At 41.2% G+C, this 26833-nt stretch overlaps 1 protein-coding gene across 1 annotated transcript; it reads left to right on the top strand.

The window, feature by feature from the left end:
- On the top strand, window positions 1-21179 carry lrrc24 (leucine rich repeat containing 24). Its single transcript, XM_084733154.1, has 5 exons — window positions 1-341; window positions 15323-15517; window positions 16465-16743; window positions 17680-17848; window positions 19112-21179. The coding sequence occupies exons 2-5, from the start codon at window positions 15356-15358 to the stop codon at window positions 20356-20358; spliced, it is 1857 nt and encodes a 618-aa protein (XP_084589280.1). The 5' UTR covers window positions 1-341; window positions 15323-15355; the 3' UTR covers window positions 20359-21179.
- The last annotated feature ends 5654 nt before the right edge of the window (window positions 21180-26833 follow it).

Here is a 26833-nt window from a genome sequence, read left to right as displayed (position 1 = left end):
AAAAAACGAATCAAAGACTATCAGAGTGTGAGTCGGCCACCATCCGCGCTGACGTCCGGTGCTTTCCTCCGGCTCTCTTCCCAGCATCCAATTACAATGGACGAGCCGAGCAGGCTGCGCGGACTGTAAACCGCTGCCCAGTCAGGAGCGAGCGGGGCAGAGCAGAGGGATAACAATGCTCCGGCTCAGCTCTCCGCACTGATTTCAAGTGGGATTCCTCCTCTTTTTTCCTTTAAAAAAAAAAAAAAATAATATTTCTTTTTGCATTTTCTCGTCTTCCAAGTCGCCCGAGCAAGTGAGGAGACTGCTGCCAAGATCAAGTCCGCGCACGCAGGGAGACGGTAAGATGCAGTTGTGTGTTGGAGAGGGGGAAAGAGGGACAGTGTGCGCTTGGGATAGTAAGAAATAGATGTTGTTTGTCAGAGACCACAGTTATGTAGACGCCGTTGAGGATCATGCAGCCACATTTGATAGAATTCAATCCCAGAGAGCACACAAAAGATGTTTCTGTTGAAGTATGAAACGGTCTGCAGTGGACTTTGGGAGATTATAGTATGAGAGTGGAACAAAAGATCTGTATTCTTATGTGTTTTGCAACTAGAGCTGCAAGGATTATCTGAATAACCAATTAGTCGTCAACGATTAAATTAAATCGCCAACTCTTTTGAGTATTATTTTAAGTCAAAATGATCTGATTTCAGCTTCTTAAATGTGAATATTTTCTGGTTTCTTCACTCTGACAGTAAACTGAATATCTCTGAGTTGCGGACAAAACAAGACATTTGAGGACGTCACCTCGGGCTTTTGAAACGCCGATTGACATTTTTCACCATGTTCTGACATTTTATAGACCAAACAACTAATCGATCAATCAAGAAGATAATCAACAGATTGATCAACGATGAAAACAATTTCAGTTGCAGCCCCACTTGTAACGAGGATTATACCAAGATGAAAGAAGTTCAGGTGAAATCAGACGTCATTATTTGACTCTCAGATAACCCTGGTCAGATTCCTTTAGAAGTCAGTTACTGAATACAAATTACACTGCAACTTTTGTAATTACTAACATAATCCACTGTATTACAAAAAAGTATTATAATCTGATTACTTTTGGATTACTTCAAAATCAAATATTGAACATTTTTTAACCTTATACTAAAAAATGGACGCAGCCATGAAAATGTTAACTGCAAATAAAATGCATTTTTGGATAGGGTTCTTTTTTTTTTTTTTTTTTTAAAGCAGATTTGTAAGGAATCCTGAATGCCAGATGCGCATTTTATGAATTAATGTCGCACTGGTTATTATGAAAAAAAAGTTTCATTGTAATCTGATTATGTAATCCTGATTACATGTAATCAGTTACTACCCAGCCCTGCCCTTAAGGCATTCAAACCCCAAACTGAGAATCAGTTCCCCTCACATGCCCTCAGTATTTCATGTTAATATGTGTTAATAGTAAACAGGTGATATGTTATTATATAGGCCAGGGGCTAGTATTAGTCCAATTTAATCTACCCAAATTGTTACAGTATTGATGACAAAATATTATAAACACCTCTCAGTATAATGTAATAGAATACAACAGCAGCTACAGACCCCAACTTAAGGATCACTGCTGTAGACTATCCACTGTAACACATCCACTTAATGTTATTGTTCCCTGCTGATCCTTCTACTATAACATCAGTGTTTATGAAGCTCATAATGTTCAGCTCTTGATGACAATGGGAAACGTGTATGTTGAATTATATGTTTATTATCGAGGTAATAGTTAACGATTGTGTCGCAGTGGACTGCATTATATTGAATGGTGTTCCAAATTTTTTTTGCTTTTTTGCTTGAGGAGGGCAGAATATAAGAAAAAAACCTCCAAATTAGGGCCGTCACAACATCAGATTATCATTACATGATTATTGTGGCCCAAAGAATTCACAGTAATAATATGTTATAACAATATCAATAGAAATAACAACAAATGATTTTCAAACTTTGTTGTTGTGTTTCATCTCTCTTTTGGCAAATTAATTACTCACAAAATACAAGTGTGGTGAGGTGGAGACAGAGTCTGTAACCATAACTGTACAAACACGTACAAAATGTGCAATTACACTTACTGGCTGGTGAAAATGCAACCAGATGAACTGATAAACAACAGATACACAAGGCCCAATAGTATTATCTTTTCTGTATTGTAAACATGATAACAATATACCATTCTTAAAATTTCACAGTTATCGTCAAAACCGGCACATTGTGACGCCCCTACTGTGAATATAATGCAGTCCAGTACAACAGCAGCACTAAAAGTGACCTCAGTACTAAAACATAAAATTGAATTAAAACCTCTATGACAGTGTCAACAAACATTATAGGCTTCATAAAGTTAATTTTATGGCTGTACATCTGGATCGAATTGCATTAAACCACACAGGTGAGCCTAATAAAGTGACGTGTCCATATGTACATTATGTATGTAGTAGTATAGCATCAAGTTGAATCAAAACCTCTATAAAACAACAAAAAAATGAGCCATATAATCATGCTAAATGTTGCAAACATAGCAGGGCTTTTGTTTTAGACTGCTTTTGTTTTGGTGAGATGTATCTGATACACTGAGTACACATCTATTTTATATTCTATTATATGTAATAATGTTCGATGTGTCATTGTTAAAGGTCCAGTGTGTAAGAATTACAGGGGTTGATTGACAGAATATTGCAGAAATTGAACATTCACAAGTATGTTTTCATTAGTGTATAATCACCTGATTATAAGAGGACCATCCAGGGTTTAATAGCCAATATGACTATTTGCACCCAGGGTGGAATAGTAAATATGTATATTTGTACACAGGGTGGAATAGCTAATATGACTATTTGCACCTGGGGTTGACTGCCCAATATGACTATTTGCACTATTGTGCTATTCCCACACAAGTGTACATAGCCTAGCATGTTAGAGACAGGCACTTTGGTGCAAATAGCCTAATAGTTGTGTTTTCATTGCCTTAGAATGAGTCCTTTATAGTTGCAGAGGGTATGGGTCCTCTTCCATGAAAGCCGCCATATTTTTACAGTAGCCCAGACTGGACAAACCAAACACTGGCTCTAGATATGGGCTTTCACATTTTGCATGAGTTTCCTGTCCACCACAGGTTCTCCTACACACTTGCAAAGAAAGAGTGAGAAAAGGTGTTTGCAGTCTGCAAGATCACCACCAGACACCATTAAATCCTACACACTGGTCCTTTAAATGGTCTTGCTGTTTCTCTTATCAACAAACAATTGAAATAAATGTGTCACAACAGTGATGATTGCCTATAGTTTCTCCCATCATGCCGCAGTACTACAACACTAAAACAGCTGGCTTAGTCTTAGAATACAAACTATACCAATTTCCCTGCAGAGCTCCTATATGTTGAAATCACATGGGGATATTAAAGTGATTCTATCGTTATGGGAAAAAAAAGGGAGTATAATATGATCAGTGCTGAGCACAGCACACATCCTATAAGAATCTGGCAGGAATATCACAGTGACACTATGGGAGATGCCAGGAAGAACAGAGTTTGATTAAGTCACTATTATAAACCATCTGACCCTACAGTTAGACCGCGTTTTCTCATTCTCTCAAGTGTCACAGTTTCTTCCTTGATGTCACAGGTTTAACGCATGTCTGTCTGCTTAATTGCTATTCTGCACATGCAGCAGTGTGGAGCCAAACAGCGGGCCCCGAGATAGGGCCTTGTTTGTTTAACTCCCAGGGTGGGGGTGGCGGGTATCTGTCTTGTGTGAACAGATCCGTATGGACAAGTTGACTTCTTATGCCTGCAGAGATCTTGAATTTTTCATTGGTTACTGTCTGCCAGACAATGATGAGTGAAATCTCTCTTGGCTGTAATTGTATAGCACCACCCCCCCTCCCCCCAATTCTGGCCTGACCTGAGAGCGATATGGACGAGGTGGCAAAGATCAGCTGAAATAAGAAATGCATGAGAAAGAGGACGAGAAAAAACTGATTACTTTTTTCAGTTTCATTATTTCCCGTCTTCGTCTATGCCAGACTTCACATGCAGATAACCACAATATAGGGAACACGCCAGAGTGTAATTTGACATACATCTGACATCCATCACATGCTGTTCGCAGATGCTGTCACTTCCATGGCAACAAAGAAACATAATTTATGAGGATTCAATGACTCCTTCTGTAGACGCTACTGCACACCCAATATTACTGAAATGCAATATAGCGGGGATGATAAGCAATCGTTATCGAAGCATTGCAAAGCATTCATTTCATTTTTGGACACACAAACACACACACACATGCACACACTTCCCACACGCTCTTATTGCTGCTTGAATAATACCTGCACTTTCAACTAAACTGCCATAAAAAGGAGTAATATTCACCCATCTGGAACAGCAGGGGGGAAACACAATAATGCAACAGCTTAAAAGGAAACAGAATCAAATACGAATTCATTCATGTGGATACTTTTATTAAAATTGAGAGAAAATATTAAAATGGAAGGGATTGTTCTGTTTCATCTGTCTTCCAACCTGTCTGATCTCATCCATCCATTACAATGTGGACCAAAAACTACTGAGAAACCGTCAGATGTGATTGGTGTGTGTCCACTTTTGCCTCCCTTGTTACTACACATTCCTATTCGCCCAGTCAGTGTGACACACTGCACAAGAATGGGCGAACAGAGGTGGATTGATGAAAAACGGAGCAAAAGAAATACAAAAATCAGACATTCCGCTCGGGCATATAATCCACTGACTCATAAATCCTGCAGCCTGACACATGAAGCTGCTGTGAATGAAATTGCTCCAATCGATTGCATCAACCAACCTTGACAATTAGAATGGACAGCGTGCGTTTCTGCATGTTAGAGAGACATGAGAGAAAATTGTCATTTTGAAAAGGGGTGGCACAAGAAATCATGAGAAATCACAGGAGTAAGCGTCAGAGCGGCGATGTTGACACAGGGATTCTTCTGAACTGTGAATAGCAGGAATTACAGAGAGTTATTTTTCAAAAGGTGAAACCATTTATGAAACTGCTGCCAGCATGTTGACTGGATACAAGTGACAAAGGCACACATACAAACACAGACCACGGTGGATGCCTCATTCCCTTTCATTCAATTTACATAACTATCACTTTAAAAGGATATTTTGGGGTATATGCTTCCCTGCCAGTAACTCTGCTCTCTTATCTGTATGGTAAATATGAAGCTACAGTGAGCAACTGGTTCACTTGCAGTAGCTTAGCATTAAGGCTGGAAATGAGCAAACCAACAAAAATTCTTCACTGGTTGCCTAACAACCTCATGGACACAACAAGACAAGGCAATCACTGAGTCCAGAATAAAAGCCCTTACAACATATACTGTGCTATTATTTATATTTACTAAGCTCTTGGAGGCTGCTTTTTCCAGTCGTTATGCTAAGCTAAGCTAGTCTGACTCACAGGAAGTAGGCTGTCGGAACAAGCCTGTTATTTCAGTGGGCATTCTCCTTCCACAATCTGCATGTTACTCTTTTCAAAATCCCTGACGCTAAGCGAAACAACAACAAAAACGAGCTAGCAAGCTACACGCTGAAAATGGCAAGTCACCCTAACCTGGTCGCTAACGGTACAAGCATAAACAAGCTAACAGCTATTAACTCTTCCACTGCGTGGATTTAGCCATTTTAATGCCAGATCTCGCCTTCACACGTGCAAATGTTTCACCAAAACAAGTTACTCCTGATGCTATTTTGAGGATTCCCTGTCGCTGCATTGTGGATCTAGCGCCACCTAAGATGATTGTGATAGGTTTAAAGAAATACAAATGAGTCAGTGTGTCATAACTTTCCTCTAGCACTGGCACAGCACCAAAACAAAGTGTGGAGAAAGGTCTGGCTATGTAAGAATAAAGCTAAGCTAATCAGCTGTTAAGTGTAGCTTCATATTTAAAGTTATCATGATGACAAAATCAGCATTTAGGTGTTCACATATGTATTTCACTTTATGTCACCTACAGGTCAGAATCTAGCCCAACAATGACAAAAAATATGATTTAAAAAACAATATCCTTGGGTATTTTTAATAGCATTTCATATTTTTTTTATGTTGTTGTTTTTTGAAAATGATCAAAAGCTTTTGATGATTCATCCTGCACTTGAGGATGTGACTAAATTTGCATCCACTGTAATGCTGAAATGCTTTATGAATAGAACAAAGATCTATTCACTGGAGAAGACTGGAATGTCTCTGGGGGCCACGCTGTATAAAAGCACAACTTTTTTGACTGATTTGGGTGAAACTAGATCATATTTTATGCAGAAAATATTTTCTGTTTTTCCTTCTGATGTCATGGGGCTACTCAGCTTCAGCTCTCTGTTATTTAATTTTAGAGTTTCCTGATAGCTTACGTGTCGCTTAAGTACCTAATTGTGACTATTAGCTGCTTTTAGCGGGCAGCAGAACCAGGCTCAGTGAACATGGCTGGTCACCGGGATGAAGTCAGTTAGCTAACCGCTAACTGCTGTTAGCTTGGTTAGCCGTGACTCAGTCAGGAGGCAAACCTGGCAAGAAAACCACCTACTGCTCCCTTTTATCAAGCTAGCCTCTGTTGGTCACAGAGGTTGTTTTGGTCCTGGTCCAGCCATGTTCGAGGAATCAGCGAACGCTAATATGACTGATCTCCTTTCTGCACATAGATGTTAGCTACTCTAAATGCCAATCATTGTCTTCAACAAGTCCCTCCCTAGCTGCACGTTTTTACAGGAAACACGTAAGCAATAAGCACTCCACTAGCCATGTCATGAGCTTCTTTAAATGCATGACTGCAGTATGGATATTATCATCTAATGCTCTAAACAAATCAGCATATTTCCCAAAAGGAGGATTACTCTTGATCACTTTGGGTACCACTCTCAAATTCAGTGTTTTAAAGGGTTTATAAATTGTAACTAATAAATCTTTACTAATCATTTTTAGATCAGTAATAATCCAATAATAACAACAAATCCTGGGTTGCCAGGTTGTAAAAGATCCTTTTGGCTGGTGTTTTAAATATTAACAAGATGTAATAACACAAGCTTCATAAGTTGTTAATAAATGGATTTTGGTACAAATCTTCTGCAGCTCTTTTCCAGAGGATTAAATGTCATCCAGTCCAATCAGTCAGAGGGATTTTTCATGACCCAGAAACCCAAAAGCTGTCCTTAATAATGGATTGTTAGTGATCTATAAAGCTTTAGTTAATGATTTATTAACCATTAATCGGGTTATCAGTTTGTAATATCATTGCTGAAGGGTGTCATATAAAAATGGTGCTCAAAATGCAGATTGTTAGAGAAGCAGTAAATGTGCATGAGATTTGTGACCATGTGTTTCTTCTCCTCATTGTATTCAGGCTTTGAGTAAACAGACTGGCAGCAGTCGCATAAATGTGTTTTTTGTGCCTTATTACAACACAGAAAGTGGCGCCTTATTTTGTATTATATTAATTGTATCTTTGTGAATAGCTTTCTCTCCAAATGCAATATGATTTCTGTGCATGATACTTAGTTGTTGTGAATCATACATTTTTTTCGCAGCTATTGTAGGGATGCCTCTGCTTAGTCATGCAGATAAAGAACGGGATTTTAGAGAGAAGAAAGCGCACAACAGTAACAAAACAGAAAGTCTGAGGGCTAAAAGAGCTTTAAAAGCTTTTTTAAAGCTTGAGCAATGACGATGTGACGTTACAATCACCCTTCCTGGGCAGCAAGTGCATAAAAGTAAATCTTGTGTGGAAAATGGGTATTGATTGTGCAGTGATACAGCTGCCATTGCTCTTTTACTTCTCAATTAGCAGTCACAAATCAAATCAGGCTGCAATAATTCCAGCACAAAGACTTGTTGAATCTTAAAATAAGTTCATTTTTTGGATTGAATGCACTTACAGTTTGGAGTAGCAGCACTGTAGTTTCCCTGTAAAGCATCTTATTGCCCCAGACAGAATCAGAGTTTCTGGGTTGCTGCGAGCCTCCGTGCAGTTTATATCAATAACCTTTGAGTTTTTTCTGCCGGCCAGCCTACATTACCAACAACATGCGGTCTCTGCATCGCAGACAGACCTGTCACTGCAGTTTATCATGTGAAGATGTGAAGATTTATTGAGTTTGTCTAAGCACGGGGAGACAGAGTGAGGGTTTTAGACTAAATGCTCCACTGGGAGAGGTGGCAGAGTGCTGCTGCTGCTGCTGCTGCTCAGAGGGTGATTCTGCCTTAGGTAGCCTGACAGTGAGCTACACACACACACACACACACACACACACACACACACACACACACACACACACACACACACACACACACACACACTTTGCCTATAAGCAACATGCTCTCATTTACTTTGTGTCTATTCAACACAGACATTTATAAATGCGATCCCAAACCTCCCACCCCCCTCCTCCACATCTGCTTTCATGGTGAAAATCAATGTCTGTGGAGCCCAGCTGGACAAAGTAGTAGTGGAAAAATAAAGAAATCAATGCAGGCTTATTAACTGAGCAGAGCTTCCTTTACCGCTAACACAAAAATATGTGCCAGTGTGTGTGAGAGTGCGTATATGTCTGCCAGTTTGTATCTGACTTGGTCTGTGTCTGTGAATGATGATGGCTACTGCTGGTTGTCGGCAGGATGTGTGAGTGCATAAGCATGTGTGTGTCCTCCTGTATGTGTGTGTGTGTCTGTGTGTGTGACAGTCACCGTGTGTGTCCCTGAGTGTTGGTGGCTGGTGCTTGTGTACAAGTGCTACTTTGTGGGTGTGCTCTGCATGTTTATGAGTGTGTGTACACTCTTAGAAATAAAGGTGATAACTACAATTATAAGGATTTCAGTTTGTTCCCACAGGAGAACACTTTTTGGTTCCTGGTAGAACCTTGTATAAAAGTTGCACCTTTCATAGGCTGTTCCCACCAGCACGGAACTGCACCTAATTTTGAACGTTGGATCATTTTCACAAAAATAAACTGGTTTGGAAAACCAAAAGATAGTTCCGAGCTGGAACCAAAAATAGCAGGTTTTCATTGGGAACCACTGGGAACCATGTCATATTCTGCAGTTTATTGTGCACTATGCAGTGTCCTCTGTTGATGACATCCATCCATTCTATTCAGAACTGGTGGAAATGAAGGCTGGTTCACTTGACAGCACCGAGTTTCCAAGAATCTTGAACAGAACTGGTTCAAGAACCAGAGCTCATTTGGTGGAAAACGGCTTTGACGTCTATCTAGAACCCGGCATAAAGGGTTGTAACTAGAACCATCTGTGAAAATTTCACCCTGAACCCCCTATGAAGATCCTTTTCCACCAAATTAGCTCTGGTTCTTGAACCGGTTCCGTTCAACATTTTTGGAACCTTGGGTCTATCTTGTGAATCAGCATGTGTCTCCACCGGTTTTGAGTGGAACCATATAATCAAGGATGTCATCAACAGAGGACACTGCACAATTCACAACATTCTGTAGAATATGACAAGCCCACTTTGGTTCCCAAGGAAAACCTGCTAGTTTTTGGTTCCAGCTGGGAACCACCTTTTCGAATTCCAAACCAATTTATTTTTGGTGGAAATGCTTGGAACAGTTAGGTGTATGTACTGGGATAGGGCCAGTTCCATGTTGGTGGAAAAGGCCATGAGAGGTTCTAAAAGGAGAACCCCTTTATGGTGTAATGGTTCCACCAAGAATACTGTCTAGGGGTTCTATCCAGAATCCCAGTAAGGGTGCAAATAAGAATAAGAATTCATCTGGGCAGTTAAACTGGGAGCCCATTTATATTCCAAGGGTTTCGACTAGAACCCGCTCAGGGGGAAATCTTTTGTAGCTCAAGGGTTTTATCTATAACCCACCGAGGGGGTTCTACCACAATCCATTTTATATATCAAGGGTTTTATATAGAACCCATCCAGGGGATTCTGGCTTAAACCCTTCTGGATTCAAGGCTTTTACCTGAAACTCACCAAAAGGGTTAAGCTGAGAACCCCTTTATATTCAAGGGTTTTATCTAGAACCCACCCAGAAGGGTCTACCAAGACCTTTTTATTCTATGATCCATGTAAACCTTGATGGGGAAAGAGTTCCAATTTCAACAATCCTTAAAAAAGTCTTTCTTTTAAAAGAGATCTTTGAATGAAAATGTTTCTTAATGGAACCCAAAAGGGCCCTTGATAAACCCTTTCTTTATAAAAGGGTTCCTCAAAAACAAATGGTTCAGGTAGATCCTCAGCCCCCCAGGAAGAACCCTTATTTCTCAGAGTGTACTTGTGTGTTATTGTGTGCATGGTGGAGACTATCGCTCAAAGTCAGAGTGTTACTCTTGGGTTAGTGCCACCTCGTTCTCCCTTCGCCTTGGACTCAGTCTATTTGTGGACAAAAGGATGCTCTGAGACAAATGATTTAGCACCTGTCAGTCAGAGCAGAAGGACAAGAGATGAGAAAAGAAGGAGGTCAGAGGGGGGGAGGGAAGGGGAAAATGATGGAGGCTCTCAGACAAACCGTGAAGGGAGCAGGGGAGTAAAACGGGAGAAAGGGGAAAGCAAAAAGTTCAAGCAGGGAGAAAGAGAGAGCCGAACTAAAAGAGAATTTACGATTTAGCTCTGGGTCATCACATAGCTCAAGTTCCTGTGAGCAATTTTCCGCGGGAAATGACAGCTTCTATTTCTGTGGAGCTGTTTGCCTAACACCGGCTCACAGGAACCGTGCCTGGCCTTCGGGCACAGACCTTCCCTCATAACAAGAGTTACCATAACAACGGATGAGGCCGACCTGCTCCGGTGGCAGCACAGGGATGTGAACTTTGCTTCTGCCTCCAGCACTGTGGCTGTCTGGCTGCACCTCCGACACATCAACACCTACCCTTCCTCCTCGGAAAAAAAAACAAGGCAAAATCATAACAGCACTATGCAGAGAGAGAATTTACTGTGCTGTGAATGTTTGGCCAGCCCGGCTGTGATTGTTCAGCAAAGGATGATTTGTGTGGGGCGTGAAAACAAAGCGCTATGTCAAGAATAAAGAGACAATTGTAATTTCAGAAATGCCCAAACAAACAAACTCCGCTGCTCTGAAGTCCGGTACAAAATGATGTTTGCCGAGCCGCAGTGTGTGGATGCATGTTAGGAGGTGGAGGCAGATACTGAATGCTGAGCAGGCTTTGTGTGATGTGCACTTTATTAGATTTCCTTTGGCATTTGTTGACTGACATCTGCTCTGGCAGGAGCCGCTCTCCTTTAACACTCAAATCTATGTACACAACATTAGGCTCTAATCATCCTATTTACACGTTTCCACACAGTTGATAGAGATATATTGCTGACCTCGTTTTTTTAAAGCCAAACAAAGCAGCCCCCCTCCGTGAAAACGTCGACAGCGCCGAGAGCGGCTTAGCTAACAAGCATCTGATTGTGCAGATTACTCATGTTCCGCAGAGGATTACTGAGACTGAAATGAACAAATTGACCTCTTACTACTGAAATCCCACATCAGCATGACAAAAGATGAGAGTGAAGCGCAGTGAGGGCAAACTGAATCTATAATAATAACAGAGCAGGATATACTGTGAGACAAGTTGCAGTCAGCAGCATTATTTAAAGAATCCGCTTCCAGGATGGTATTTTCGTCATCACAGTCTCTCTGTTTGCTGATAACTCCATAGGTTATCCTTGTCTCTGCATCTCATCAGCCTTGCACTAACACTGAATGCACAGCACGATTAAAAAAAAAAAAAGACGTGGTAAGGCCAAAATGAGCAGAGAAATGCATAAGCTATTTTCTCTACCTGGCAGGATGTCATTTGCATTGATGTTGGTCTCATATTCTAACAACAAATAACAGACTGTGCATCCTGTTCTGTTGTGTATTCTTAGCTGAGGGCAGGCGATCGTCTTCCTCTCTGGTTCCCTTCTGACACTTTTCAAGCAAGTCAAAGCTATTTAAAAGTCATCTCACTGTGAGAAGTAACAAAAGCTCAATGACAGACCAAGGCCTTATTCAAAATTCAATTTTTGTCTTTCTCTCCCTAACAATGGGACACATAATTTCTCTCCACGCTTGTTTAGAGAGCTCCAGAGAGGAAATGGCATGCTTTTGTTAATAAGTGTCTCTGTTTTTGCTGAGAGAAGATGATTGAACAGCTTATGTAGGTCACTTTGTATTAATCTAGCTGGCTATCCTTCTAAATGTGCTCTAAATCAAACATGCCATATTAAAATCCAGTTCATTGCTCATTTATTTAATAATGTAGTGTGTCTGCACTGAGAATGACTTCTCAGCTACTGAAATAGCGATCCTCCCACATTTGCGCCTGGACATTAAATTACTGCTGTGGATTATAACGCTGCAAATGAGACGCGCTTGATATCAATCTGACAGAAGAGTTCAAACACCCCGCAGACTTAATATTTATCAGTCACAGTTTATTTCAGACACGGGACCCCCTTTCATCACTTAGCTGTAATGAGATCTGTGTGCTCTCTAATAATTAATAAACTAGACGATCTCCAAATCATTCTGAGCTGAGATGTAAATGCTATCAATTATCTGTCTGACTGATTCTGCAATCTTAAGCAAACGAGAAATTTCACAAGGCAGACAAGCTCAATGGGATACGCAGAGGCGGCTGGGGTGCACATGAATGTTTTATAACAATGTGAGACTTTAGATTGGATCAATGAGATGTCTGCTTCTCCACCGGATCAAGACTCTGTCGAATGAGCCACGCGGCTCAGTAAAGCACAATAAATCTACCTGCTGTCACTGGAGCAGAATGACGGGCTCGGTGTGACATTTCAACATGTATTATATCCCCGACCCCGCGGTATCTTCACAGGATCTGCTGCAGATGAACTATTGCGAGCTCTGCCGGGCTACATGGTGTTGGACTGCGAGTCTGAGGCCGTTTTGATGCGAACAGTCGAGCGGAACAATAAATCCCCTCCGGGCTGTATAAGAAATATAAAAAAAGTGCATAGATGAGTTGCTCAGTGATGGGTTTATATCAAAGGAAGATATTGCTGCAAGGTGAAGTGAGGGGCCAATGCTGATGTTTTTTGATCAGATGATTAGAGCTGGCTACCACTTGAGATTTGCTTTGAGGAGGTAAGCATGGCTTCTGAGATTACAGGGGTCAAAACGGAGCCTCCGTCTCTTTGCCGCACATTTGTGTGTGTGTCTTTGTAAGACAAAGAGAGAGACCGAAATAGAGGGAGAGTGTGAGTGTGTTTGCGCATGCATTAAAAAGACAAGAGAGAGGTCCTTGAGGCAACCTGCACATCTTTTATCACATCTTTAATTAATTGAAGCCCATAATAGAAGCTGCTGCAATTCCACTGAATAGACAGATAATTGAATTGGAAAACAGGCGAGGACGCGTGGATACTCTTATGATCTCTGGTTGCTGGTTTATCAGTGCTTCCTTGAGCCATTTTACAGTCCATTTACATGACATATCTGCAGCTAACGTCAGCCTTTGCTTTGATCATGAAGTAAAGGTTATGCACCTGACGTCAGAGTATGCGGAAGTAATGTCAACTGAATGGCAAAAAGACACCTGAGTGGCACTTTTTCAGCTTGAATGCCATGAAAAAAACACAAAAGTCACGTTAAATTGGGAAAGAGCTGTTGTGTGATTGAGGAACAAATCTGACATACCTGTTTAAAGTGTGCCAAAAAGCAAAGCAAATTGGTTCCTGCAGCTCAAAGAAACAGCTGGGTTCCAGGGATTGAAACCTGTATCTGCAGTTGCCATTTTGTGTAAAGTATGTTGCATTTTTGGAGAAAATAATACCTTATATTAAGTAAGCCCTCATTAGTTACTGTTCCTGTCATGCTTTCCAATCTCCCAGTGCAGCCTAGAGTTACAATGATGGCAGATTTAACATTGAAATTCACTGTACATTAGATTCTCAATTACACAGAGAAATGAGTAAAAGCAGCCTCTCATTTTTAGCTGACGATTGTGGATTTTGTTGACTAAATGATAACTCTCACTAGCAATGTGAGTGTTACTGGTTATTGATGTAAGCTAATGCAAATGCTTAAACTCCTTGATTCAGCTGAGAAGTCCATCTCCAGCTGACTTTTTAATGTTTCCATCTGACACATTTTTGCTGTTACCCTGTGTGTCTTCAATATGTAAAGTCACGTAACGGCTGTGTACACAGTATAATGTTAAAGCTAAAAGACTAATGCTAAAGCTATATCTATGCAAACATTGGTCGGATGATGAAATATGACATGTTTACAAAAGACAACGGAAATAAACTCATTAACTTCAGAAAAAAGAAGCACAGAGATTTGATTAAGCAGAGCAAACCTTCAGACTGTCACACAGCCAGACCAGCTGGCCCGCCATCATCCCTGGAAGAGAGCCTGGGATAAGACCTAAGCTAAGTTTAGACAGAGAGCAAGCCAGAGAGAGATGCGTCGTTGTTGGCCCACTTTGATTCTGCACCAGCCCACATCCTCCTCCTCAAACCCCTCACATAACAAAGCCTGAATTTTAGAAAAAAAACAAAAAAACAAAACAAAAAAGACCCCACACACTAAACTTATGTTACATGAAGTGGCACTATTCTTAGAGCCCCATGTGCACCGCTTCAACATGTAGAGAAATACAGGGCTTGACAGGCCTGCAGGCCCAAGTTGCACTTTATGATTAGACAGTTGCTGTTTGGAGGAGATCGATTAAATATTCAGCATATTTCATTTATATTCTGCATAACTGAGCCCTTTGTCATACAAATGTGTATTACTTTATGCATCCTCACTTCAGTAGATGTAACTGCAACACTGATGATCTGAACATGTCTCTCTAGTGATGAAACACACATACAACCAGAATATCCAGAAAATCCTGTCTAGAAGTAATGGCCAGGTGTGGCAAATGACACACATATGTCTTTGCTATTCGTTGAGGCTTTGACCCTACCCCACCAAAGTCTGCCAAAGTTAAAAACGATTCAAAGAAAGGACACAAATATGTGGCAACTCCTCTTAAATTGCGCGTGTGACCAGGCCCTAATGTTACAACCAGTCATCTAGAGTTTGTGTATTTTCGCCTCATTAAAATTAGGCATATATAAATGTCAGGAAACCTGATCCCTGGCCACATGTCAATGTCCAGGAACCTCTATTTCTTTGTTAAGTTGATTCACTGTCGATGTCAACTGCCTTTAATTTAAACATATAATCGTTCATTTTCCGTCCCCTAATGAAGACAGTCATCAAGTTGAATGATTGATGTTTACTTTCATCTCTTCCTTATCTCTCCAGGTTTTGTCTCTGAAGGTCTACTGTAAAGCCAACATGGTCCTCTTGTGGTTCTCCAGAGTCATCCTACTCATCCTGGCCTGCGTCCCCCGGTCGTCTCTAGGATGCCCCTCCGGCTGCCGCTGCTACAGCCTCACAGTGGAGTGCGGATCTCTCGGGCTCAAAGAAATCCCGCAGGGTGTCCCCTCTGTCACTGAGGTCAGTTGGACAATCGACATTAAGTTATGACACTAGCTGCCAGGGCATTGCGGCTGACACCGCCCCCTCCCTCCCTGCCACATCAGTGGCTTTGTATCAGTTGACTCCCTCTGATCCATTCTTATTACCCTGAAATGATTGTGGTTAATCAATTCGCCGTGACCCTCTTTGATGTAAGCCTGAGGGAGGGGCCGCGCTGCTGGCTGTGTAATTATTCATTCTTGCTCGGAAAGTGACTCTTGCACACCCTCTGATCATCTGTTGAGAAGATGTTTAACATTACACCGTCTTTTCCTCTTGAGTTCAGGCCCCCCAACATTACCGCGGTTCATGAATATTAATGAAAAGCATGTCCCGGATAAATTGTTCCATTAACCTCAATCAGCAGGTCTATCTCGTCAATCATGCTTTACCTTGTGGCCCGTGTTTGCTTCTTTGAAAACACCACCAGTGAATGCACATTACCAATCAAGCAAACAGACATGCATTATGGATCACACACTCCCTCATGTTGCTCCAATCACTCAAACATTTCTTGTTTGAAGATGTTTGCTGACAAGGTCTGTGATTTCTGCAGCATTTGGCAAAATAACTGAAGCACTGAAAAAGGGGGGGAAATGCTGCACAAGCCACATTTGTCAGAGTCATTATTATCATGATCCTGAACTAGCTTGTTCCACATTGTTTGTAATGCCTACATTAACATATATCCAAAGCTCTGCACAGCCCGGTGAGTGCAGATAGCTGTAAAGGTGGCCCCGTTGCTAATGTAATCTCTGCTCATGGTTAAAACATTTTTCTACCCAGTGAGCACAGCACAGCAACAGGCCACGCTCACTTTATTGTACAAAACAAACCAGCAGCTCAAACATCACATCAGCTCCTCCGTGTCTGTAATGCAATCAGCTTCTGCTAATTTCATTTGCCTTGATTTGTCTCCCAAACAGACCATCTTCCTCCAGGACAACGCCATAGTGCAGATCCGTCTTCAGGACCTGACTCGGCTGGGCAGCCTCCATTACCTCTACCTTCAGAATAATAGCATCTCAGCCCTGGAGCCCGGGGCGTTTCTGAGCCAGAGCCATCTGCTGGAGCTTGCCCTCAACGGCAACCTCATCCACCTGGTCACCCCGGACATGTTTCGGGGTCTGGAGCACCTCCGGATCCTGTACCTCGCTGGGAACCAGATCACTAGGGTGCAAGACTACACCTTCAGGGGACTGCAGGTTGGCAAACTCACAAAAACAAATGAATTGAAGTCTGTGTAAAGGAAAAAGAAGTTTTTCTTCCGAACACAGTATACATGTTAGAACATAAAAGCTAAAAACATGTGAAAACACTGTGAAGTATGCAGCACTGAATTCTGGAGTTAGACCAGTAGACTGTTGTTCATGATTTCCGTGTTCAAGATTTTTTGGGTGGACTTGAAACATGGCTCAATGACGTGCCGAAGCCATGGTCCCCCTGACGCTAAATAAGCCCCACGAAGTGACACACAAATGATGCTGCGTCCCCCTCCCGTCCCCCTCCTGATCAGTTACGAATGTACTTTCAGTAACTCTCTTAGTCCAAATCAGCCCAGCAGTTCACTTCAGCTCATTTCAGTTCCAACAACCTGACACAAATGGAAAAAAAAAATATCATCCTGTCACCGTCCTCTGGCTCTGGTGGCTCAAACATACCTGGACATGTCCAATAAAGATGGAGTGTCCATATTTCCAGCATTACGGAGCAGAGAAAACTGCTATTTTTTATGATTTTTGAGACCTAATTTTATATACATAGCAATTTTTTTTAATCAATCAAATTTGGTTGTTTGGTTAATGACACCTTTATGTGGTGTGACAAACTCAGAACACACATTCATTGTTGCTTTACAGTATCTTGAAGGAAGGATGGACAGCATGGTTAATGCTCATTTTGTTTTAAGCCTTTCAAAAACCTTTGCTGTAATCCTTTTTGGTAAAGTAAAAAAAAGCTTAGCAAAGCTATTTCAGTCTGGGATGTCTTTTTATGGATTATATAGAATGACGGCTGCAACTGTAAATCCAATTCATGACAACATGTTTGACTAATCCGTCCTTTACAGTAATACAGTACACACTGAGTCAGGTGGAATTGATTCATCCTGTCTTTACACTTGACATTTCTTGCTTCTGCAGCGTCTGCAGGAACTCCACCTGCAGGAAAACAGCATAGAGCTGCTAGCGGAGCAGGCTTTGTCCGGCTTGTCATCTCTGGCTCTGCTGGACCTCAGCAGAAATCACCTCCGCACACTGGGAGCCTCATCCCTCAAGCCGCTCGTCAGCCTGCAGGTGCTCCGCGTCACAGGTAGGCAGAGCTGTGACAGAATTCCTAGATCACATTATGTCTTGCTGTAATATGTCATAATCCTTTGAGACTGAATTCAAGTCAAAGTCCCTTGAAAAATGCTTCGATAGCACAGTTCTGAAGAGCTGACACTGCCTTAGAATGCACTGCAACAGTCACAACCAACAGACCCAAGTGAGGGAAAATTAAGTGCCCTTGCACTTCAAAGGGTTTCACCCAAGCATAAACCCTTAATGAGAAACAAAAAAAACCTCAGAAACACTTTTAAAGAATAAATTGCAGGAATGGCCTCTGAAAAAGGGACCTCCTTTCCAAGAGATCAAAGAAAGTTTATGTTATTATAAGCAAAATCAATTTGGATACCAAACAACACCACCTCAAGGTCCATTGAGCAGCTCTTCTGGAGCTTTCAGTCCTATAACATTATCTTCATTAGCAGTTATTAGCAGTTGGAGTTTGTTCAGTATTGCACTTTAAAGGGATAGTTTGGATTATTTGAAGTGGAGTTGCATGAGGTAGTAGTTGATATTAACCATGGCCTGATGGGCAATGGCCACAAAAAGTCACCTCCAAATATTCCATCTAGGGACCCCAAGATTTACCCCCCTACTGGGAACCTTGGTGACACATTTTACAGTTCCACAAATACCCTGATTCCTATGTGCATTTCAATTAGAAGCAACATTTTATGAAAACTGCAAACAGTACTCACTGCCAGCTGGCTACCAATATGTCGTAAGCCTACTCAAACTGCTAAAAAAAAAAACTGTGATCCTTACAGGAGAACCAGAAACACAAATGACAATCTATGACACATCTAAGGAAATAACGTACTGCGGTGTGTGCTGCCAGTTCCTTCAGCTAGCTAAGAAGTCTAGCAAATTTTTCATTGGAAGCAGTGCCTTCAGGAAATACCACATCACAATTCATGGGGAGGTGGACAGCATAACTGTCACACTTAGAAAGGCTGTGTAAATTTGCTTTAAGTTGCCTTTTCTTTATTGTGTTTACATAAGTTTGCATTTGGGCCACCAAATTTAGGGGCTTGTACGTTTTGCTGCTGACCCTGTCTACAGCAACACATTGCTTAGGTTCCTTCAGCAGTACTCCTACTTCTTTATATAACCCAACTTCATATAATCAAAACTATCACTTTAAGTTATTTTCATCCATGTTGGTTTAAAAGTTGGGGTTCAAGGTTAATTTTTGACCTTACATTTGGTTTACCTGTTTCCTTTGTCTGCATCTCTTTCTCACCTCCAGAGAACCCATGGCGCTGTGATTGTGCTCTGGGCTGGCTGAGAACCTGGATCAGAGAAGATGGACAGCGTCTCTTGAGCTCCGCCGAACAGCGCCGGCTGATGTGCTCCGAACCGCCTCGCCTCTCCCACCTCAGCCTGGTGGAGGTGGCTCCCAACAGCCTGGTCTGCATCCCCCCCGTGGTGCAGCTTGAGCCCAGCCACCTGACAGTGCGACTAGGGGAGAGCCTCCGCGTCTCCTGCCAGGCCTCAGGATACCCTCAGCCTCAGGTGACCTGGAAGAAAGCCTCCCACGGCAAGCCTCAGTTATCACCTCGAGGCCTGGTTCAAGAGTTGGGACCCAACGGTGAGCTCTTCAGGCCCGGGGCTGGAGGAGTGGTGACAGCCCTGCCCAGCAATGGAGGGATCAAAGTTGGAGGTGTTGGAGGAATCCAGGGGGTTGTGCGAGGTACTGAGGAAGGTGGCGAGAGGGACAGTTTTGATCCGGACATGGGCAGTGGAATGCTGTTCCTCAGCAATGTGACTGTAGCACATGCCGGGCGCTACGAGTGTGAAGCCTGGAACCCCGGTGGTGTAGCTAGAGTTACCTTTCATCTGGCTGTCAACATGTCCTCTTCCTCATACTCATCCCAGTTCTGGCCTCGTTTGAACACACACTCCTTTGTTTCCTCATCATCTAACTCCTTCTATCAGCCAGAGGTTCTGGATGTTAGCCAGGAGCCACTTTATGAACAAGACAGCATGGATTTCAATGCTCTGGGCCCTGCTACACAGACCGCCATCGCTGTTGGCATCTCCTTACTGGCGCTCACTGCCATTCTCCTCTTGATCATGATCTACACTCGTCACCAGCAGTACCGCAAAGAAGAGGGCGGGTCCTACTGCACCAGCAAAGAAGAAAGCATCCTCTATGTGAATGACTACTCCGATGGTCCCACCACCTTTGCGCAGCTGGAGGAGTACCGTGATGACCACGGCCACGAGATGTACGTACTCAACAGGACCAAGCCTGTCCTGGGCTCCACTTCATCCAGGTGTCCCATGATGAGCGGCTTTGTCCAGCAAAAAGGTATGAAGGAGGCTCTCCTGGACCACGAAATGGTGCACACACTGACCAGATCGGGGGGAATGGGGCTTCGCAGAAACCCAGCAGACGGAGGAGAGGGACCCCTAACAACAGACCCAGAGGAGCTCTTCCTCAGTCAGAGTCTCCTCTTCGGATCACAGGTTGCCTACGAGATCCACTGCTAAGGGGTGTTAATTGTGCTCTAACATGAAACAACATGTTGATGGACTTAATTAAAGACATTAAAGGAAATCACCTTGGTGCAGTGATGTGAAGCATCAGATTATTATGTGGGCTTCAAAAGAGGGGAGAGTGTCAGTCAGTGGTTGCTGGGGGAAACCTGGAACACAATCAGCCTCTCAGAGATCCTCATATGATTGATTGTATGACATTAAAATGGGTCAGGGAGATGAACATTGATAATTAAAAGGAAAAAAAACAACTGAACCATACCTTTCTGTCTCCAAGTCAACCCTTTAAAGATAATTATGAATGGCTAACATTATCAGAAATGGTTAGTATGTTAAAGGACCAATGTCTAGGATTAGTGGCATCTAGCAGAGAGCTTGTCGATTGCAATCATCTCACCTCACCCTCCCCTTCCAAATGTGAGGAAGAAACTACGGTGGCCATGAAACTTGCGACAAATGTGAATGTCCCTCTCTACTGTAGAGACAAGGCAGTTCAACATGGCTGACTCTCTGGAAGACGACCCACACACTCTGTAGATACAAACAACTCATTCTAAAGCTGGGCATACATTCTTTAATTTGAGCTGGTTCCTGACCCAATTTTTGACCCACTCATTTTAGAGTCAGTCCAAATTTAAGCTTTGTCGTTCTTGTTTGCCATGCAGTGTACAAGAAGGAGTAAGGACCAATCAACTGCTGAAACCGATGAATTTCTGATATGTCAGAAATTTTGGTCAGCTGTTGTCAGGCTCTCAAGCAGTTGCAGCAGAGCCTCGAGTCGAACCCCTAAGGTCAGTGCCTTTTTTCTCACTGCACCTGCACGTGGCAACAGCGTGTCAGAAAATGCCATGGTGACACAACAAGAAAATATGGACAGCAAAACATAGCTAGCTTACTTGCAGTTCTCTCTGCAAAATGGACAAACCATACTGTCCATGTTTCCCTAGCCCTCTGTGAGTCCATATAAGTTGGCAAAGACGATCAAGAAAGCACATTTCTGCCTTGTTAGCGTTATTGCTAGTAAAAGAATTTTACCTGCATCAGAGTTTTCAAGCAAATCTTTACTGACTGTTTTGAATAATGCCAGTGTGAGCACATAAATCATTTGCTCCATGTCGCAGACAATTTACTTTCACTGTAAGAGCTGTAATTTAACAACATTTGTAAGATCACACAGTGTATGCCCAGCTTAAGGTAAAAAAAAAAAAACCTTCTTATTTTCTGGTGATGATACCAACTAAACATACTAATGGATATTACATTCAATTTCTGCCATAATCTTCCAATAGATCCCCATAAATCCTACACACTGGTTCTTTAATCAGAAGAGGCTGGGACTGTGCATTACATCGTGGCAACTAACAATATGGATTCAAACAGTGGTTCATATTTTGTACTTACTCTTTTCTTTAGGTTTTGTTTTGTGTGTTTGGTCAGTGTTTTGTGTAAATATAATGAAGCTAACTTTCACTGTGAAGTACAGATGTTCTGTGGACCCTGTTGCAGTTCCCATTAGAGTTAGAACTAAACTGATCCTCTCACTGAAACACCATTGTCATTACCCATATGTGTGCGGGTGGGTGTGGTGGGTGGATTTGTTAAGAGGTTCATTTTGAATCCAGCTTTGTTTTTTACATTTCTACCATAGCATTGTATTCCTTGGTGTTAACACGTCATGTTTTTTTCTAATTCTTTGTTGCAATTCAAGAACAAGGTTAACATTTCTATTGTCTGATATTGAATCTTTGGTGGAATTAATTCCATTTACATCTGTTTGTAACAACCATATTCTAATGTGAATATTGTACATTTTGTCTTCAGTTTCTACATAATAAAATCTATTTCATTGTATTCATAGTTTCTTTTCTTTCAAGGTCAAGCAGTCCCTTTAGCAGAGGTGTTCAGCTAATTCTATAGTCATACTGAACTGTAAGACCCCATTGTACTTCCTTGTCTTATTATTCTCCCCTTCAAACCATAAGATGTAGCAGGTCAGTGCGAAAGATAAGTTTTTATAGAGACTGAGGCTTTCAGTCAGTGTGTTGAGACCAGTCTATGAGAGGTCCATGGTTCATAAACTCTTTATGCTCTCCCTTTGCTGTTAAGTACTGCAGCATTAGGTGAATGTTCAGAGCTACTTGTGAGCAAAGATAGAAAAGTGCTATTGGAAAAGTGTTTTGAAAAGCCAAAGATTTGTGCTTCGTACCAAGAGTGAGAGACATATTGATTCTCATTCAAAAACATGTCAATAGTCTTATAAAACAACTGGTGTGTCAGTTGGTGTATCAAACTCAAGAAGAAACACACCAGAAAGGCCTGTTCCTCTTTAAGAGATGGCATTTATTAATGATACAGTGTATCTCTAACCTCTGTAAATGGTGCGATGTCTGTCAATATGACAGGCTTATTTGAGATATATTATTACAGTGATAAGGTGTAGTCTGCTGTATGGTCCACATGAGCATTCACAGAGAAATTTAAGTTAAAGTAAGAGCTCAACATTTTGAGAAATATGTTAATTTGCTCACAGTGAGGCTGGAATTATGTTTCTGGGAAGATGCATGTGAACATAACTAGAAGGTCTTACAGAGCTGTGACACACCCACCTAGAAACCTCAGGTACATATGGAACTATAGAAGAACCAGACATAGAAAAGTCTCTTGGGGCATATGATTATTCAGTTTCTTTCAGGGAGTTAGATGAGACGATTGATACCACTCTTTAGGGGTGGACAAAGTACTCAACCCCAGTATTTGAGTCAGAGTATAGATACACGTGGTCAAGTATTACTCAACTACAAGAGAAAGTTGCTCAGTCAAAATTTTACTTGAGTTAAAGTACTAGAGTACTTGCTTTTCAAAGTACTTAAGTATTCAAAAGTACAAATTACAAAGTGCATTTTCTAATATTAATACATGCTGTATTGTTTTCATGATGCATTCACAGAACCTTGTAACTCTCCGAAACCACCTAATGATGCACTGACCTGCTTGTAGAACCACTCTGCTACACAAAGTCTATAGAAACACCTATAAAAACTTCAGCATAGAAATACAATCAAAAACAAAAAGGACAGCTGTTGTCATTTTCTGATGTAACTGTATTAAAATCACATCATAAAATTAGATTGAAGTCAACTGTAAGGAGTTCATCAAGTCTGTTAAATAACTGAGATTTCTTTCTGACTTCAGGGGCAGGAAATACATGAATTATGTGGTATTTTTCACCCCGATAAAAACAATCTGACATTAAAAGCCTACCTGGAATTATTTCTCTTTTCCTAAAAATAACATCTTGAGATTTAAATGTGTCTTTCTCCTGCCGAGTTTTGTGTGAATGAAAGAGGGACAGCTTGCTTGTTCTTGTTACAGAGTGCGACTGGATGATGTATTTTCACTTTTACATCAGTCCCAGTTGAGAGATTGTACTGTGATTGGTTTCCTTCTGTGAGGAACACAGCGTGTGACCAACTGCCTTTTAGGAAAGAAAAAACAGCGACAGCTGACTTCAAAGCTGTGCTTCACCTAAAAGTAACAAGTAATGACAACCTTCATAGAAATGTAGTGGAGCCAAAAGTACAATATTTGTCTTTGAAATGTAATGGAGTGAAAGTCATAAGTTTCCAAAAAACAAATACTCCGGTAAAGTACAGATACTCAAAAATGTACTTAACTACAGTACTCAAGTAAATGTACTTTGTTACTGTCCATCACTGCCACTGTTGTACAGCAGCTGGAACCAGGAGGCTTTTAGCCTAGCTTAGCATAAAGACTGGAGCAGGGGGAAGCAGCGAGCCTGGCTGTCTCCAGAGTTCAAATACCACTAAAACTGACATATTAACAAATTTTATCTCATTTATATAACTATTAATAGCCTATTTAACTATAATATTAGGTAAAGGCTAACTAACTAGACTGTCTGAAATCTCATACTATACACTACATACCCAAAATTTTCACTATCATATTTTTTGTGTCAATAAACAGTAGTATGTATGCATTGAGTTATGGGGTATTTATTCCAGCGTACTGTCCAGCTCTTCATAATGTAATATTACTGATAATATTAATTATATTAATAAATTCCTATACTGTTTTACTGTATAAAGTAGCACGTTAGCATAGAATTTCGGATGCAGGCTATATCCTGGTGAACAACATTCAGGAGTCGAAGTTGCCAGGCAACAAGCCCTGCAACTGTGCAGAAGAACTGTGGTTGGTCAAGAAATAGTTTACCCCCTTCATGCCAAACTAGGCTAATTGCCTCCTGGCTCCACATGAAAGTAGTATGGATATTATCATCTAACCTGACCCTCGAAAAGACAGGGAATTAGAGCAGGCTGAATCACTGCTTTGAATATCAATAAGTATTGATAAGAGTGGCAAACCAGAATACAATACAATTTGTCCTATCTGGACTTTTATTTAAACATTAAAACATACACACACAAGCCATGACAGCAAACAACAAATACTCCAAGAGACTGTCTGTGGAATAAATTACTTCTTTTATACGTTCTCTGCAGCCACAGGCATCCTGCAGTGCCCACCAGAGTTCAGCTCGATGGGCAGAGAGATGGATTTGATGACTGGCATTTCTATAAAAACTTGGCAGGGAATTTCAGATGACAATGTATGTACTGATTCAAAAACAGCAGCCTCGCAGCAGACAGCTGAGCTAATACCGGGGACAAAATTAGAACATTTCCCAAACGCCAGGGAAAAAAAAAACAGACCTGACCGCAGCCCATCACAACAGCTCCTTATCACAGCCAAAGACGTATTATGCAGCCTATCTCGCACAATGAAATGTGAAATACTCTTATTCCAGTTGTCCTATGAAGCAAATGGATTTCCTTTGTGCTTTCTGCGGTACAATTCTGAGTCTGTGTCATTACATGTCCAACAAAGCCTTCCTTACAATGGTTGTCATGGGCACAGTGGCAAGGTCTCAAAATGTCCAGTTTTTGGTGAGACTAACAGCTTGATTGTCAATTCGAGGTGTGTCTGTCATTTTGCACAACCCTTCTATCGCTGGATACATGCTGAGTACACTAAACTGTTGTTTCATTTTCATACAGGGTGCACCTCCTCTAATCACCTCGTATTATTTTCAGAGATCCCACCAGTGTACCTGCAGGCGTGTGCTGTTGATTAGAGACCTCCATAATTGATTGAACAGCCAGAAAATTATGCAAAAATAATACTAATGATAGCAGTAATGTGGAAATCAAGGTTTTAAAGTGCTGCTGCTGCTAAAAGCACCCCGCTAAGAAGAACTGGATGTGTTTTACCATTTTCATAATGCACAAGCAGCACTTTGTAAAGCCATATGGGTAATTGTATATGGGATACGAACAGTAAGTGGAAAGATTTGTCATGCAGAAAGAGGTCTATGGCTAAATATTTAATATTTAAGATTCTGGAAAGCACATTTTGGGGCTGTTTTCAAAATCTGAATGTGTTTTATATGCTACTGGGGGAGATTACAGGTTCAGTTTTGGGTATTAAAACCATTCAAGGACAGTCAAGGACAGCTGTCAGCATTAAAATTCAAATTATTTTCATTAGGAAAGAGAAAACTTAGTCAGAAAAGTGGGTGCCATTGTGCAATCACAACACACATTCATGGACTTTAGAACATGGATGCACACTTTAGTGCTGGGGTGTTTTACAGATGAGATTTTAGTTTCTTTCTTCTATATAGAAGGTTGCCTCTGATCCCATCAATCAACATGTGGAGTGAGGATGCAGCAGAGAAAAGTGAGACCTCGCTGTTCTCATACTGATGCTCTTTTTTTGCTTTCTTTCCCTTTCTTTTACCCATCCACCTTGTTTCAAGTATGTGTTCTCATCCCTCTTCAAACTTGGTTCAGCACAAGGGATTGGATTTCTGTATGAGGTCAAATATGAGATATCTGGGACTGAATTATTGATGCATTTCTGCATGGCCTCTGCAATGACTTTTCCCACAAGAGGGGCTCGTACAAATTTCTTCACTAACTTTGCACAGATGTCGTCCTTGCAGTTTTTTCACATTGGTGCGCATTTGATTTCATGTTAGAACTTTTATTGTACTTTTGCAATAACTCTTTACAGTAGCTTAATCGTACATATGTTTTACAGCACGGTGCCTTTACTGCACTTTCATTTTACAGTGTAGCACCACAACTTTTTTAAAAACAGTGTAAGAACCCTGACCTTTTTTATTATTATTATTTCACATTAATGCTATGTAATTTAATACATTCCAAATGAATGGCATTAGTCCACGTAAAACATGGACTATGCATTTTTATTGTTAAGTTAATAACTTCTTATTATAAATATTGATACTGTAAATGGCTTTCTGAACAGTGTGATCTACTTCTGATATCTGGTAAAATGATAACAGTATACCAGTATCTATAGGAATAATTTGACAGTGTGTCAACTGAACACCACAAAAAGCGAGAACAGTCATTACTTT

This window comes from Lutjanus erythropterus, chromosome 12, assembly GCF_056507025.1.
Source record: "Lutjanus erythropterus isolate fLutEry1 chromosome 12, fLutEry1.hap2, whole genome shotgun sequence".
NCBI classification, from domain to species: Eukaryota; Metazoa; Chordata; class Actinopteri; order Lutjaniformes; family Lutjanidae; genus Lutjanus; species Lutjanus erythropterus.
This window is presented reverse-complemented; position numbering and strand designations above follow the sequence as displayed.